Below are 17,087 nucleotides of genomic sequence, written 5' to 3'. Positions count from 1 at the left end.
AATACCAACAGCATTTTTCACAGAGCGAGAACAAGCAATCCTAAAATTTGTATGGAACCACAAAAGGCCCCGAGTAGCCAAAGCAACCTTGAAAAAGAAAAGCAAAGCTGGAGGCATCACAATTCTGGACTTCAAGTTATATTACAGAGCTGTAGTCCTCAAAACACTATGGTACTGGCATGAAAATAGACAAATAGATCAATGGAACAGAATAGAAAACCCAGAAATGAACCCAGAACTAGATGGTCAATTAATCTTCTACAAAGCAATAAAGAATACTCAATGGGAAAAAGAAGTCTCTTCAACAAATGATGTTGGAAAACTGGACAGCAACATGCAAAAGAAGGGCCACTTTCTTGCACCACACACAAAAATAAATTCAAACTGGACTAAAGACCTAAATGTGAGAACTGAAACCATAAAGATCCTAGAAGAGAACACAGGCAGTAACTTGATATTGGCCCTGCTTTGTGTTCATTTGTCTCGTGTCGGTACTATATATATTTCAAGTAAAATTTAGATCACATTCCATATACTGGGCTGCATCTCTCCCTCATGTAACATAGCTTTATGCCTTTCTAGGTCAGCCCTATTCTTGGTGGCTGCATTGGCTTCTACCCAATGAAAGCTGGATCAGTTCCCTTACTGATGGATGGACTTTGGGGTCATGCCAGTTTTTTAATATAATAACTGCAGTGAGCATACAGATACATCTGTGTACCTGTCATTCAGCAAACACTGGTTGAGCACTTACTACACATTAGGTGTTATGCTAGGCGCTATTTGTACAGGGCTGAGTGATGTAATTTTCACCCCTCCAAGGTGGAGTCTCGGGCGCATTATCTCCAGGATAAAAACCACCAACTGGCACCACGTTCTGGATGCCGGTAGGCGGAGCCTGAGGAGGCCTGCGCGCGCACTCCAGCTGCAGGTCAGGTGACTGCACCCTGGCAACGGCTTGTTGCTGGCAACCGGGCGGTGGTCTCCCGGTGTTCCTTAGGCAGCTGCCTGCGGCGGGAGGCACCTGCCATGAATCCGCCTGGGCCCTTGGGGGCCCTGGAGAAGGAGGAGGAACACTCCTCCACCCCGATTCTCGGGCCGTCCATACACTCCGACAACCCTCAGGAGAGGATCCAGGCCCGGCGTCTCCGCATCGCGGCGCGCCTGGAAGCCCGGAGGCGGTGAGCCGGGGGTCCGGGCGGGTCCGCAGCGGAGCGCCCGGGGTGACGGCGTCGCAGGGCGGGGACGAGGCGGGCGCCTTCCGGGGGCGGGAGGTCCTGCGGGGAGGGGCCGGCGGGCCCCACGTGTGAGCGGGACTTGTTTCTCGATGAGATAGGAAAAGTTTCTTCCAGAGGGTTCGAGCAAAGTATTAAGACATTCAATACACCTGTAAAGTCAAAGACGGAAATAATAGTCCCTTCAGCACTTTTATTGAGACGCTGCTGTGCCATGCACTGTGAGCAATACACTGAAGACACATGCCGTCCGTGACCTGCCCTCAGAGGTCTTTCTTTCCTCCTTCCATCCCAACCTGCCTGCCTTCCACATGCATTTCTGGAGTGGACCTCAGCTGTCACTTCTGCTGGTCCCAGGGGCTTATCTGGTTGTGTGACACACAACCTCGTTCCCTCGTTCCTGAAGGGTCTGAGACTGATAATCATGACCTTCTCAGGCTAGGGTTGTTGCACCTGTCCACAGACACAGCGGGCTGTCATAAGGGGGTGCCAAGAGGCACCTGCATAATCTTCTGAATTCCTGAACACCTTCACTGCCTAACAGCACTTGTACCTTGTCCTGCTGCTCGGGGTCAGCTACCCTACCATGGTGACTTCTTGTCTGCTGGCCATTGGACACAAGGGGCCCAGAGTGGTGTGGCTGTGTTCCAACAAAACTTTATTTATGGACACTGAAATTTGAATGTCGTGTAATGTTCATGTGTCACAAAACATTCTTAGTATTTTGATCTTGCTTTTCTACGTTAGTAAGCTTCACTTTTTAAGAGAAGTTTTAGGCTCACAGCAAAATTGAATGGAAAGCACAGGAATTTCCCATATACCTTCTGCCTCCACACACGCACAGCCTATCCCACTATCAACATCCCCCACCAGAGTGGTACCTTTGTTACAAATGATGAACCTGCATTGACACATCATCATTACCCGGTGTTCATAGTTTACATTATAATTCACTCTTGGTGTTCTGTGGATTTGGACAAAGACGGAGTGACAAGTATCTACCATTATAATGTCATACAGAATAGTTTCATTGCCCTACAAATCCTTTGTGCTCTGCCTATTCATCTGATCTTTTTCTTCAACCATTAAAAAGTGTAAAATGCATTCTTTGCTTGTGAGCCCTACAAAAACAGGTGGGTCATATTTGACTCACCTGCCAGTCTGAATGTATTGGATCCATGTGATGTTTTGTGGGATATCTAGATGGTCCCGATCTATTCAGACTATATTTTGACAGCGATTAGAATTAACATGACCCTGTGAATGTGAGGATTATATGAGTATACATTATTATCTATTCCATGTAAATGTGAACTTCCTGGTCCTTTTTCCCGATTGAGGTAGAAAATAATACATTTGGCCCGATCAGCGGCCACCTTGTATGTACCTAAGGCCACTCTAATCTGCTCTAGCAAAGATACCACACTTGTGTGGCAGCAGCAATCAGGGCTGCTACTTGGGTGAACTTGCAGTATTGACAATCATTTTCTCAGAGCCATCCAGTTTTCGCAGTGGCCAGACCCATGACTTAAATGGAGACTTGATAGGGACCACCCCTCCTGCATCCTTGAGTTCCCTAAGGGTGACACTAACACCCACCATACCTCCCCCCCCCCCCCTTCTGGTTTTTGATTGTTTTTATGTACTCAGGTGCAGTTGTAGAGGTGTCCATTTGTCCTTCCCTGCCATGATAACTCTTACAGGTCAAGGACTAATGTGGGAATTTCTCAAATTTCTAAGTATGTTGAGGTCACTCTGGTTGCTCTTTGAGGGAGTAGTTGGAGAAGCCAGAAGTGCAAGTAAGGAGACCAGTTTGGAAGCAGTTGCACTGGTCCAGGTGAGGGATGGCTGGTCTGGACTAGTTAGTGGCAGTGGGTTTAGAGAGAAAGCGGATGTTACTCAAGACATATTTTAGAGCTTAAATTTCTTGGATTTAACTGATTTTGGATATGCTGGTCAGAGATCGGGGAAAAAACAAGAATGGCTTGAACAGCCAAGTAGATGGTAGTGCCTTTTATTGAGATAATGAAGACAGTGATGGGGAAAGTGAGGCAGGATTTGGAAATCAAGAGTTTGGCTTTGGACATATTAAGTGAAGCTGGATTTGGGGAAGGCATTAAAACCTAGCGGTCCATTGGACAGTTGGACGTGGGTCTTAAACTCAGAAGAGGATTCTGGATTAGGGATGTCAGTTAAAAGAATCAGTAGCATTATGATTGTATTTAAAACCATGGGAATGGATTAAATTACACTGGAAAAGAGGATAAAAAGAGATGAGAAGAGAGCTCAGGCCACGCCCTAGGAAAGGTCTGCATTTAGAAATGGATAGAAAAGGAAACTCTGGCAAAGGGCTGTCTCCATTTTATAAGGATGACACAGAAGGGCCAGTTGGTGCTCGTGGGAAATAAGTGATGTGCACCTAATTTAACACCTGGAGTGGGTAATTTTTATAACACAGCTAATAATAACAGCCTGGAAAGAAAAGCAGACAGTGAATGTTTTCTTTGACTGAACTATGAATATAAACAGGCCAGCAAAAGAATTCTACAAATAAAAGTAAAATTCGCAATACGAAATAAGAAAATAGCAATGGATCAACACCTTTTAATTACGTTAATGTATTTTTTTTGGCGGCGGAGAGGGGGAGGAAGAAAAACACACGAAGAAAAGTTTCCACAAGTGTTTTCAAAAGAATTCCGCAAGATGTAGAGAAATGATGGTACATAAATGGCAGAACTGAGCTAACTCGGCTACGTGCATGGCTGTCACAGGCCAACTCTATTCTCCTTCTCCATGTTCTGTGAATTAACTTCCTTGTTAGTTTAAAGGATAACAGATAGAAAGGTGCTGTATCGAAGCCTACACATACATTATTAAAAGTCAACAGTAACTGCAGAAATTGTTTAGAACTTAGTGCAACAAACGATTTTTCAGAAAAGAGTGTTTTCATCACTGATCTTGTTTTGTTCCTGGCACATGTTGGTAATAAAAAGCGGACTTTTAGTCCCTTGTGTTGTTTTAAACTATTTAGAGGCTCCTTGACTGCCTCTGGTGCCCACTGCCCTAACTGCATGGGTCTTGCTATGCCACGGAGGTGGAGCTTTTGGGAAGAAGCTGTTAATAGAATCAAATGTCATATAAAAATAACAGAATTAATAGGCTAAAGCTCCTGAAAATCCCAATCTCTACCGTCTCGGTTGAAATTTGAAATTCCTGGGAGATGTGATTCTGGAGTAAAACTGACAGATGGAACACATACATTTATCTTGGATCTCTATCAAAACTCCATTAGCGTGACATTTAAAGGGATTAAATAAAAAAGACATAAACCCACGAAGTCAAGCAAAACAGAAGGACTCAATAGCAACAACACTTCGGGAGCTGAGAAGCATAAGGACAGATGGTAGATGGCTTAGCAGATTCAAGAATATGGAAATATAAACTGGTAGTGAGGAAAGCTGAGCGCCCCCTTGATTTACTCTGTAGTAAGTCTGCAAAAGGCCAGGAGATCGGAAGCATCACCTTCATATGGAAGAAGAGGAGAAGAAGGGGGCTAAAATAAGGTTTGGAAAGTTAATAGTTGGGTGTCAAGAACCTTTTTCCCACCTTGCACAAAAGACTGGGAGTCTGGAGGAAGTAAAATGGAGGATCTGTGGTTTGGGGCATGCTGGACAGAGAAGAGGCAAGAGCATTGTCCTCAAAGCAAAGGGGGGCACCTGGGTGGCTCAGTCGGCTGAGCATCTGACTCTTGATTTTGGCTCAGGTCATAATACCAGAGTCATGGGATCAAGCTCTGTGTCTGGCCGAGCATAGAGCCTACTTAAGATTCTCTCTCTCTCTCTCTCTCTCTTCTGCCCCCCTCTCCTGCTCACACACACCCACTCTCTTTCTCTCAAATAACAAAGAATTAAAAAAAAAAAAAAGCAAGGGGGTTCTGTGACCATGTGCACACTGGAGATGAGACCTTGCTTTCCTTCTGCCCATTCCGGAAATTTGGGCAGTTGGAGCTTCACCTCACAGGCAGGAGATTGACATCTCTCTGTAGAACCTGACCAGCCTGCAAGGAAGGATTTAAAGGCACTGAAAGCCAGATTTGCACACCAGGCCATCCAAGTAGATTGTCCTGGACTGAAGTTCACTGTTAAGCTACACCCTTGCATTCAGAGCTTTCGTTCAGCTTTTCAGTCTTATGGGGATAAGGTAGCCAATGATTTCTAGATGTGTGAGGAAAGTCTTTACCATGAAAGGTAGACACCAAAATGAACACACAGAAAAAGCAACTTAGAGGAACTTGAGACTATGTAGGAAGAAAGGGCAGTCAATACTGATGCAACAGCCTATCATTAAGATGATCCAAGGAGAAAAAAGAAATGATATTGCAACCATGGAACAAGAATGGGATGCTGTTGAAAGAACAAAATAGAGCTCTCAGAAATTGAAAAATGTGATAGAAATGGAAAACTCTAGAAGGGTTGGGAAGTAAAGGTCGTGGAATCACATAGAAGATAGAGCAAAAAGAGAAACCAGTAGAAAAAAAGATTTTTGAAAATTAGAGGACTAGTCCAGGAGATCTAGTATTGCTTTCTATTCTTTAAATGTTTGTTTTTGAGCGAAAGGGAGAGAAAGTGTGAGTGGGGGAGAGGCAGAGAGAGAAGGGCCAGAGGATCCAAAGGGGGCTCTGCGCTGACAGCAGAGAGCCTGATGAGTGGTTCAAACTCGAGAACCGAGCCATGAGATCATGACCTGAGCCAAAGTCGAACACTTAACCAACTGAGCCACCCAGGTGCCCCTAGTATCTCCTTTCTGGATCCTTAAAGAAAGGGCAGAGCAAACAAAGGGGAGGAAATTATCACTGAAAGCATTTGAGAAAATTTATTAGAACTGGAGTTTATGAGTTTTCCAGCTGGTGGGGAACACCTGACTGAACATGTGCAGCCAATGGATGAAAGTAGACCCACGCACAGGCACACCATCGAGAAAGTTCAGTGTTACCAAAAAACCCAAGTTTCAGCTGTCTGTAGCTTGAAAAGCCAATACTCAAGAGACACAAGTTTTGATTGGAAAAGAATATGAGCTTTATTCAGAGGGCTGGCCACCTGGGGAGAGGGCAGACTCTAGTTCAAAAACCACCTCAGGTTTCTGCCTGGCCCAAAGATTTTTAGAGTAACTTTAGCACAGTGAGTCAGTAAAAGGAGAACACAGTGGTCCCTAACACTTCTTCATTGCGAGCAGACGCAATGGTGCCAGCTAGATGTCATCATGGCAGTGAGAGGTCAGAGGTGGTGCCTGGGGTGGAGGGGTGGGGGAAGGTTGTGTGAGAGGGTTTGGTCCAGAGTCTTTCTAGGAAACAATGCAATGCATAATCTATAGATACACAAAGAAAGGTTTAATTAATCGATCACTCAGGCTAAAGGAGTTTGCTAAAATGTAGACTACTAAGGTGGCTGGAGGGGCCAAGGCAGTGGCTTCAAGAGCACTGAGAACCAAGAGAAGGAGCCTACAAGTTTCCAGAGTGGAAACAACTGTCACGTGCAAAGAAAGGATTAAGAAACAGGGCGACTTCAGGTTTTTGAAGTAGCAATGATTTCCAACCCAGCCAAACAATCAATGAAGTTCCAACTTCTTTACTCCTGAGAAGGGACTTTGATTGGTCAGGAGGTGGGATATTCAAGAAGATGGCAGCTCCATTGAGACCACATGTATGGCAGCAGTGAGGAAGCAGTTTCCCGAAAGAGGGATTCCACTCAAACCCGAGGAGAGAGAAGCCTGGGACAACTCCTTTGGAATATGGTAGGTCAGCATCAAACAATAGAAATACAACATGAGGGGCGCCTGGGTGGCTCAGTTGGTTGAGCAACCGGCTTGCAGCTCAGGTCATGATTTCATGGTTCGTGAGTTCGAGCCCTGCATGGGGCTCTGTGCTGGTGGTGCAGAGCCTGCTTGGGATTTTCTCTCTCCCTTCTTTCTCACTCCTACCCCGCTTGTTCTCTCTCTCAAAATAAATAAATAAACTTTTTTAAAAAGGCATACAATATGAGCCACATATGTAATTAAAATTTTCTGCTGAACCAAGCTTATAAGTAAATTTCTCAAAACACAAAACAAAACAAAAAATTTTTCTAGTAGCCCCATTAAAGTGAACAAAAGAGGTGAAATGAAATTTTGTAATTTTTTTAATTTAATCTTCTATATAAAAATATTGTTTTAACATGTGATCAGTATAAATCATATTGGGATAGTTTGCTTTTTTTGTTTGTTTGTTTTTCATTCAAAGTCTCCAAAATCCATGTAGTTTGTATTTTATACTCACAGCATGTTTCGGTTTGGATCAGCCGGCTACCATATTGGACAGTGGCTACCATATTGGACAGTGCAGTGCTAGGAAAGTTAAAAATGATAAGTAAAAGGAAGCAATGGGATTCACATTAAAACTAGGTAATAAGAGTTGGTAGCATAGTTATTTTTCTTTCTGGAGCACTGGTCTTTGCTTCAGGAAGTTGTTGGAAGGCTTTTTAAATAGAGTTGGTAATTAATTGGTGGTTTAAGCAGAAAGTCAAGAGAATGAGTGCATTTTGTCTGATAATGGGAAAGCCATTAACCTGCAATGTCTGAAGACCTGAGTAAAATGGAACAGTTAGTTTTCTTAGTAATGGCAAAGAGTAGGTTCAATAAAAACAGAGAAGTGAATGAAATGACAAGAAAGAAAATGAGTTTTTCGTTCGATTTGGAGTTGGGGGGTGGTGGTATCTCAACTCCAGATTTCAAAAATGATGTAACACTATGTAGAGCTGTGCTGAACTTTGAACAAGGGAGTGGAAATGGAAGTCAGTATTAGGGAAAAAATTTAAGAGTCGCCTGGATGACTCAGTTGGTTGAGCATCTGACTCTTTTTTAAAATTCTTTTTATTTTATTTTATATGTATATAATTTATTGTCATATTGGTTTTCATACAATACCCAATGCTCATGCCAACAGGTGCCCTCCTCGATGCCCATCACCCACTTTCCCCTCTACCCCAACCCCCATCAACCCTCAGTCCGTTCTCAGTATCCAAGAGTCTCTTCTAGTTTGCCTCCTTCCCTCTCTGTAACTTTTTTTCCCCCTGCCACTCCCCCATGGTCTTCTGCTAAGTTTCTCAAGATCCACATATGAGTGAAAACATATGGTATCCGTCTTTCTCTGCCTGACTTATTTCACTTAGCATAATACCCTCCAGGTTCCATCCACATTGCTGCAATTGGCATGATTTCATTCTTTCTCACTGCCAAGTAGTATTCCACTGTATATATAAACCACATCTTCTTTATCCATTCATCAGTTGAAGGACATTTAGGCTCTTTCCATAATTTGGCTATTGTTGAAAGTGCTGCTCTAAACATTGGGGTACAAGTGCCCCTATGCATCAGCACTCCTGTATCCCTTGGGTAGATTCCTAGCAGTGCTATTGCTGGGTCGTAGGGTTGATCTATTTTTAATCTTTTGAGGCACCTCCACACTGTTTTCCAGAGTGGCTGTACTAGTTTGCATTCCTACCAGCAGTGCAAGAGGGTTCCTGTTTCTCCACATCCTCGCCAGCATCTATAGTCTCCTGATTTGTTCATTTTGGCCACTCTGACTGGCGTGAGGTGGTATCTGAGTGTGGTTTTGATTTGTATTTCCCTGATGAGTGACGTTGAGTATCTTTTCATGTGCCTGTTGGCCATCTGGATGTCGTCTTTGGAAAAGTGTCTATTCATGTCTTTTTCCCATTTCTTCACTGGATTGTTTGTTTTTCAGGTGTGGAGTTTGGTGAGTTCTTTATAGATTTTGGATACTAGCCCTTTATCTGGTATGTCATTGAACATCTGACTCTTGATTTCAGCTCAGGTCATGTTGTGGCTCACGAGATCGAGCCTGGAGTTGGGCTCTGAGCTGAGTGTGAAGCCTGCTTGGGATTCTTTCTCTTCCTCTGTCCTACATCTCTTTCTTTCTCTCCCTCTTTCTCCTTCAAAATAAATAAATAAACATTTAAAAAAAAGAAAAGAAAAAAGGGGCTCTTGGGTGGCTCAGTCATTAAGTGTCTGACTCTTGATTTCAGGTCAGGTCATGATCTCCTGGTCTGTGGGTTTGAGTCCCATGTCCGGCTCTGTGCTGCCAGCTCAGAGCCTGGAGCCTGCTTCAGATTCTCTGTCTCCCTCTCTCTCTGCCCCTCCCCTTATGCTCTCTCTCTCTCTCTCTCTCTCTTTCTCTCTCTGTCCCTCTCTCCCTCCCTATCTCTCAAAAATAAACATTTAAAAAAATCAAGAAAAAATGAGACAAAGGGATCTGCTTATTTCATTGTGGATGAGATGCTAAGATGATGGTTTCATTTTTCTTTTTTTTTTTAGAGGATTTTTAAAAAGGTTGTTTATTTATTTTGAGAGAGAGAGAGAGAGAGAGAGAGAGAGAGAGAGAGAGAGAGAGAGCATGCACAAGTAGGGGAGGGGCAGGGAGAGAGGGAGAGAGGGAGAGAGAGAATCCCAGGCAAGCTCCACGCTGTCATGGAAGAACCTAATGCGGGGCTCGATCTCATGAACCCTGAGGTCATGGCCTGAGGCAAAATCAAGAGTCATGGACTTAACCAACTGATCCACCCACGTGCCCCATCATTTGTCTTAAGGCAGTACTGGGAGTCCTGGTGGTCACTGTTCGCCAGAGGAGAGAGTGGACCTCCATGCTGTAATGGTGTGGTTGGTGGGGTCATGTCCCCATGCCTCCTCTAAAGAAGCCCATAATCTAGAACCTTGTTTTACCCCCTCCGCTTTGGTCTCATTTTCTGATTAACACACACGCACACACACGTACACACTGTTTGTAAAATTCAAGTAATACAAAAATATAGAAAATAGAAGTCCTCAGTAAAGTTCCCTTTCCTTAAATAACTACTGTCACCTTCCAAAAATATTCCTATGTGTACATAAGCCTACTTTAAAAAGAAAATTGATGTTATAGTTTACATATTGTTCTACAACTGGCTCTTTTTACTTAACTATTGTGGACATCTTTGCTTACTGCTAGATATCACATAGTACTCTTTATAGGCTACAAAATACTTTCTTCTATTGGCTCCTAAACTCTTAAACAGGCTGGTATTGATATGTGTGTAAGAATGTTTCCATATTCCTACTAGTGTAGTCAGTGCTGTAATAATCATTCTGCACGTTTCTCTGAGTACTTGCACAGATTTCTTCGAGTTCTTTCTGTAGAGAATTCTTGACGGTTGGGTCAGAGGGGAGGCATATTTAAGTTTGCGATAAATCTTGCCAAGGCACCTTTTAGACACACTGTTACAGTTCACACCCTCAGCCGTGGAGTGATAAGAATAGTTGGGCACCCACACCATAGCCCACACCTGATGTTATTAATCACCTTTTAAATCTTTTCTCGTCTGATGGGAATGCAAGCTGGTGCAGCCACTCTGGAAAACAGTATGGAGGTTCCTCAAAAAACTAAAAATAGAACTACCCTACGACCCAGAAATTGCACTACTAGGCATTTATCCACAGGATACAGGTGTGCTGTTTCGAAGGGACACATGCACCCCCATGTTTATAGCAGCACTATCAACAATAGCCAAAGTATGGAAAGAGCCCAAATGTCCATCGATGGATGAATGGATAAAGAAGATGTGGATGGATGAATGGATAAAGAAGATACACACACACACACACACACACACACACACACACACACAATGGAATATTACTCGGCAATCAAAAAGAATGAAATCTTGGGGCGCCTGGGTGGCTCAGTCGGTTAAGCGTCCAACTTCGGCTCAGGTCATGATCTCACAGTCCGTGAGTTCGAGCCCTGCGTCGGGATCTGTGCTGACAGCTCAGAGCCTGGAGCCCATTTCAGATTCTGTGTCTCCCTCTCTCTCTGCTCCTCCCCTGTTCATGCTCTGTCTCTCTCTGTCTCAAAAATAAATAAACGTTAAAAAAAAAAGAATGAAATTTTGCCATTTGCAACTACGGAGATGGAACTGGAGGGTATCACGCTAAGTGAAATTAGTCAGAGAAAGACAAAAATCCTATGATTTCACTCATAGGAGGACTTTAAGAGACAAAACAGATGAACATAAGGGAAGGGAAACAAAAATAATATAAAAACAGGGAGGGGGACAAAACAGAAGAGACTCATAATTATGGAGAACAGACGGAGGGTTGCTGGAGGGGTGGTGGGAGGGGGGATGGGCTAAATAGGTAAGGGACCCTAAGGAATCCACTCCTGAAATCATTGTTGCACTATATGCTAACTAATTTGGATGTAAATTTTAAAAAATAAAAAATAAAATTAAAATAAATAAAAAAAATCTTTTCTCGTCTGATATGGAGAGAAATAATACCTCACAGGCTTTTCAATTTCATTTCTCTGGTTCTGCTTGAAGTTGAACATATTCCCAAATGTCTGTTTACTATATGTGTTTCTTCTGTAAAATCCTTGTCCACATCCTTTGCCGGTTTTTCTAATTGGTATTTTATCTTTTTTGTATCAATTTGAAGGAGCCCATACTACTTTCTAGGTGGCAAAATTTTGTTAAGTATCTTTTACCGGTTTATGCCTTGATTTTCAAGAAGAGTTTTAAATGTTAGGAAGTGAAGTCTTTCAATTTCCCTCCTCCCGCCTTTAGTCTCACTCTCAGATGGGTTCCCTCCTGTGTTTACTTCTAGTGTTTTTATAATTGCGTGTTTTAAAAATATTTAACTTTTTATCCATGTGGGATGTATTTTTGTATATGGCGTGACGTGCTGTGGAAACTCTAAATATAGAATCTATGTACTAGAAATAACTTCAGTTTTTCCACTGTCTCCCATCATAGGGAAGCGCTTGGAGAATATTTAGATGGAAAGAAAGAGAGTGAGGAAGATCAAAGCAAGAGCTACAAGCAGAAAGAAGAAAGCAGACTGGTATGAGCTGGGTGGCAGATGGGTCCCATCAGCCTGGGACACTAGGGAGCTGGGTGTGATGTCATGGCTTTCGTACTTTGCTAGAAGAATCTCAATAGAGATCCCATGTTCCTGCCTGTAGGTGGAAGTGATTTTGAACCTTTCCCATTTTGAGAGCTCTCTAGGAGTGAGCTTTCATGTTATCTGATGGACTGTTCATAAGCTCAAGTCCAAATGTTTAGGCTGCCCGTTCAGGGCCTACCGTTCCCATCCTAATTTCACGGTCTTCGGTCCCACTGGTACCTACCTTGGGCCTTGGCTCTGGCTTGGCTGATCCACTCGCTGACCTCCAGTGGGGCTCTGCTCTTCCGGTTGTGTGCCTCTGATCATCCAGAACGCTAAGCCCCTCCCCTCCTCTCTTCCCCCCTCTCCTCTACCTTTCTGTTCTCATCTCCTCTCATCAGGATGCCTTCCCGTATTTCAAGACCATCTCAAGTCCCAGCTTGATACACGTCCAATACTTCTTTGTGCCACGCCTTTAATTTTAGACCATTTTCTCCCTTCTGTGACTTCAAGTGTGTGTGCCTGCAGTGTCCCCAGTGTGTACACTCTGTATGCCTGTGGAGTAGTACAGAGCTCGGACTCCATATCAAAAGAAATTTGTTGATGGCTCTCCCACGGCAATGCCAGGGCTCCTGGGATACTTAATAAAGGACTTGGAACAAGAGGTGCAGGAAGAATAAACAACAGTTGCAAACAGCAAGCAGAACTGGCAAAGTGCTGCGTTTAATTAATTGCTAAATGAATATCAGAGGCACTGGGACTGTAGGAATTGGGGTAAGGAGGAGGGCTCCCCAAGGGGGGGCTGATTGGGAAAGGTTATATGGAGAAAGTGGGATGTGGGCTGCGTCTTGGGGAAAAAAAGTGGGACTGATAAAAACAGAGAGGAGAGAGATGATTCCTGGCAGAAATCGAAGTGCACTTGGAGAAAAAAAATATTCAACTTACTGCAGGTCATTACAGAGCATAGAGATACACGGAGAGCACTGCACGGTATGGTGTTAAGGATAAGATACTTTACGGCCCTGGAAAGAAGACCGCAGTGCTGTGTGCTTTTGTTCCAGATCTGGTGCTTCCTGTGAAATAGAGTCATGCCATGTGTTTTTACTGATGTTACTTCATCAAAGGGTCGAGGATCTCTGGGCATTGCTGGTTAGGATAAAAAGGATATTGTATTAATCTGGAATGTACTGTTATAGTTTCTACTGATATGATCTTGAAACTACCGATACGCGGTTCATCCTGAGCACTCTTTGAGCGTAAACCAGAAGAGATGATATTGTTTTCATTAGTAGTTTCTCCAGCTCCCTTTCACTTGGGACTTAAGTCATGTAACGTGTTGGCATAGAAAAGAAATGTATAAAAACCAAATGCACCCTTCCTCAATATCCAGATATTAATCACCACTTTTGCCCTAAGACTTGGACAGGAAGGGCCCCTGTCGTTGGCTTTGCACCTTATCAATCATTTTTAACTGGTGGTTCTTTTGTTTCCTGTTTAATATGGGTCTGCTCCAATTTTATAAAGATATCTTTCCAAGTTTTCTCTTAGCAGCTTTATTGTTCTATCATTTACATTTTGGTCCATAATCTATCTAGAATTGATTTTTTTTAATGTTTATTTTTGAGACAGAGAGAGACAGAGCATGAACGGGGGAGGGTCAGAGAGAGAGGGAGACACAGAATCGGAAACAGGCTCCAGGCTCTGAGCCGTCAGCACAGAGCCCGATGCGGAGCTCGAACTCACAGATCATGAGATCATGACCTGAGCCGAAGTCGGCTGCTTAACCGACTGAGCCACCCAGGCACCCCTAGAATTGATTTTTGTATGTGGTGTAAAGGTCAGGCTCAAAGTTCACTGCTTTGTTTATGGATTTTTAATGGACCCAGCACCATTTATTGAAAAGATCATCCTAAAAAAAAAAAGAAGAAGAATAAAAAGAATGTATCATCCTTTCCCCACTGCATCATTTTCCCCATCTTTGTTGTGATCAGGCGATCACATATGTGGGTTTGTTTCTAGATTCTGTATTCTGTTCTATTGGCCTATTTGTCCGACTTTATTACAATTCCACATGATTTTAACTACTGTAGCCTTATGACAGATCTTGACATCTGGTAAGGTAGGCCCTCCAGCTTTGTGGTTCTTCAAGATTGTTTTGGCTAGTCTTGAACCTCTGGATTTCCATATAAATTTTACAAATCAGCTTGTCAATTGCCACCAAAAAACCTGCTGGGATTTTAATTGAGGTCAGATGGGATCTATAGATCAATTTGGGAAAGAATTAATATCGACAATGAGATTTGTGATCCATGAGTATAAAATAGCCCTCCACTTATTTAGGTATTCTTCAATTTTGCTCAACAATGTTTCACACACTGTGTTGAGGCTATAACTCTTTACTGCTGGTATATAAAAGTACAATTGTTTTTTTTATTTTTTATTTAAAAAAAATTTTTTTTTTCAACGTTTATTTTATTTTTGGGACAGAGAGAGACAGAGCATGAATGGGGGAGGAGCAGAGAGAGAGAGGGAGACACAGAATCGGAAACAGGCTCCAGGCTCTGAGCCATCAGCCCAGAGCCTGACGCGGGGCTCGAACTCACGGACCGAGAGATCGTGACCTGGCTGAAGTTGGACGCTTAACCGACTGCGCCACCCAGGCGCCCCACACAATTGTTTTTTTTAAATTTTTTTAATGTTTATTTATTTTTGAGAGAGACAGAGTGACAAAGTGTGAGTGGGGGAAGGGCAGAGAAAGAGAGAGACACAGAATCTGAAGCAGGCTCCAGGCTCTGAGCTGTCAGCACAGAGCCTGACGCGGGGCTCCAACTCACAAACTGCGAGATCATGACCTGAGCTGAATGCTTAACCTTAAGACTGAGCTAGCTACCCAGGCGCCCCAAGACAAGTACAGTTGGTTTTTATATAGTGACCTGATGTTCAGTTAACCCTGTCAAATTCACTTGTTAATTCTAAGAGTTTACCTGTGGTTTCTTTTGTTTGTGTGTTTATTTTTTACATATAGAATCGTATCATCTGAAAATGACAGTTTTAGCTTTTCCTAGGTCTGTTGATCTGTTGGTGACTGTAGCATTTTCAGTTTTACTTTGAGTCTGAGATACTCGGTGCAGAAATTTCTCATGTTTGCATCGTCTGAGCAGACAACAGAGAATCGCTCAAAACTACAGGAAAGCCTTTACTTCCGGAGGCATGGAAAACCATTTGGTACCAGTGATAAAACTGCAGTCATTTAAAAAAAAGTCTGGAATACGCCGGATATCCAGGTGAAGGTTCCGTTCTGTATTCAATAAAAGCGCATTTCCAGATGTCTTTAGAAGGATGAGATGAGCTAGAACCTCTGATCGTCTCAATGACTCCTTCGTGCGGTGATGTCTATTGGTTCTCGTTCAGAAACGATTTGAGAGCTGGAGAATTTGTGAGTTCCAAAACGGACTTGGAAAAACCCAGGCATAGCCTAAGGATACCTGAACTTTTTGTTGAAAGCGCGTGGTCACCCAAAGGCCAGGAGTAAAGACACGGAGTGTGGAATTCAAAGAGGGAGTTAAAGGGTGGGGGGGGGCCGGAATCGCAAACTTCCTGAGCCATTATTGGCAACAGCGGGGTGGCCAGCAGCAGCGGATCTCTCCTGTTTCAGAGACTCTCAGAAGATCCCACGTAACATGAGCTGAAACCTGGAAGCTCATTCCCTTGGCTTACTTAATAGTTCGGAGCATAAGTACACTGTCCAGGGCTGATATGGGGGCTCCTGGATACTGGGGCCCTCATCTCCTGCCTGTCAGGTGGCTTTCATCTGCCCATCGCGTCGTACTCGAGCGCCACACGCCAGCTCGGGAGAAGGGGGGACGGGGCAGCAGAGGGTACACCTCCTCCCTTCACCGCACGATTCAGAAGCGGCACACATCACTCGGGCTCGTGTCCTGTTGATCGGGCTGTATTCTAGCGGCAGAGGAGGTTGGGAAGTGTATCCACTTGGGGAGGCCAAATGTCCAGCTAACGTCGGGGGTTCTGCTACTCAAAGAAGAGGAGGGATGTCGGAGGATGACTGCCATTTTCTGCCTCACCCCTCCCGCTGAATTCTCAGAAAGACCCCTGGCCGTGTCACTCACTTTGGAGGCGTACCGGGGGCGAGTGCTGAGATGCGCCCGGAGGACCCGCCGGCGTGCAGGTTGGCTGGTCCACACTCTAACGAGAATACACAGCGGTGCCTCCGGAGTCACGTGTGCTGTGAAATTGTCAGCCCTGACACCACACCCCAGACGTCCTGAGGGAAATGGATTGCCAAATAGACGCTACTCTTAAGGGTCTTAAGGTAGCTTTTGATCCCTGCGTGGCTGCATAGAACGGCTGCAGACAGTTGTGCAAAGTGTTTCCAATTCCGTAAATTCTTACCTGTTTTCAGAAACTGGCGAAGCTGCTGCTCTGTGGCACTGAGCTGGTGACAAATATCCAGGTGGCCGCGGATATCAGGGAGATCCACAGGAGAGTGGAAGAAGGGGAGATAAGGCGTCAGAGGTGAGGACCCCCCACCCCATGTTCTGCAGCCTGGGGACATGAGGCCATCTCCTCTGTGGCTCCCCGAATTCTCCCCAGTTATGGGAAAGCGGCTGTGTCGAACAGTCTAGTAGGATCCTTTTACGGCCCCTTCGGAATCCCTTCCGTTCCTCCTTCCTTGCTTTCCTCCCTTCTTCCTCCTTTCCCCACCGGACCGTTGTGGCTCATGTCCACGAGTACATACACAGTATGATCTTAACAAGATCTTTAGTTGTCCAGCATAAGAAATGCTGTCAGCAACTTGACTAGCTTTACCAGTATACAGTTGGTGACTTTATTCTTGCACCTTCCCTCTGCCTCTCTTGGGCTGTG

At 44.1% G+C, this 17,087-nt stretch overlaps 1 protein-coding gene across 3 annotated transcripts in view; it reads left to right on the top strand.

The window, feature by feature from the left end:
* Positions 1-942: 942 nt before the first annotated feature.
* DRC1 (dynein regulatory complex subunit 1) overlaps positions 943-17,087 on the top strand; it is a 42,442-nt gene continuing 26,297 nt past the window's right edge. The window contains exons 1-3 of one of the 3 annotated variants that reach the window (XM_047854652.1): positions 943-1,181; positions 12,074-12,161; positions 16,624-16,736. In XM_047854652.1, the coding sequence (XP_047710608.1) occupies positions 1,030-1,181; positions 12,074-12,161; positions 16,624-16,736 (353 nt within the window). In that variant the 5' untranslated portion in view covers positions 943-1,029. Of the gene's footprint in view, positions 1,182-6,921; positions 7,026-12,073; positions 12,162-15,828; positions 16,534-16,623; positions 16,737-17,087 lie in introns of those variants that run through there. The other 2 variants (XM_047854653.1, XM_047854654.1) reach the window with 2 other exon arrangements.

The sequence above is a fragment of the Prionailurus viverrinus genome, chromosome A3, assembly GCF_022837055.1.
Source record: "Prionailurus viverrinus isolate Anna chromosome A3, UM_Priviv_1.0, whole genome shotgun sequence".
Taxonomy (NCBI): Eukaryota; Metazoa; Chordata; class Mammalia; order Carnivora; family Felidae; genus Prionailurus; species Prionailurus viverrinus.
Note: the sequence above shows the minus strand (reverse complement) of the source record. Positions and strands in the feature narration are given on the sequence as shown.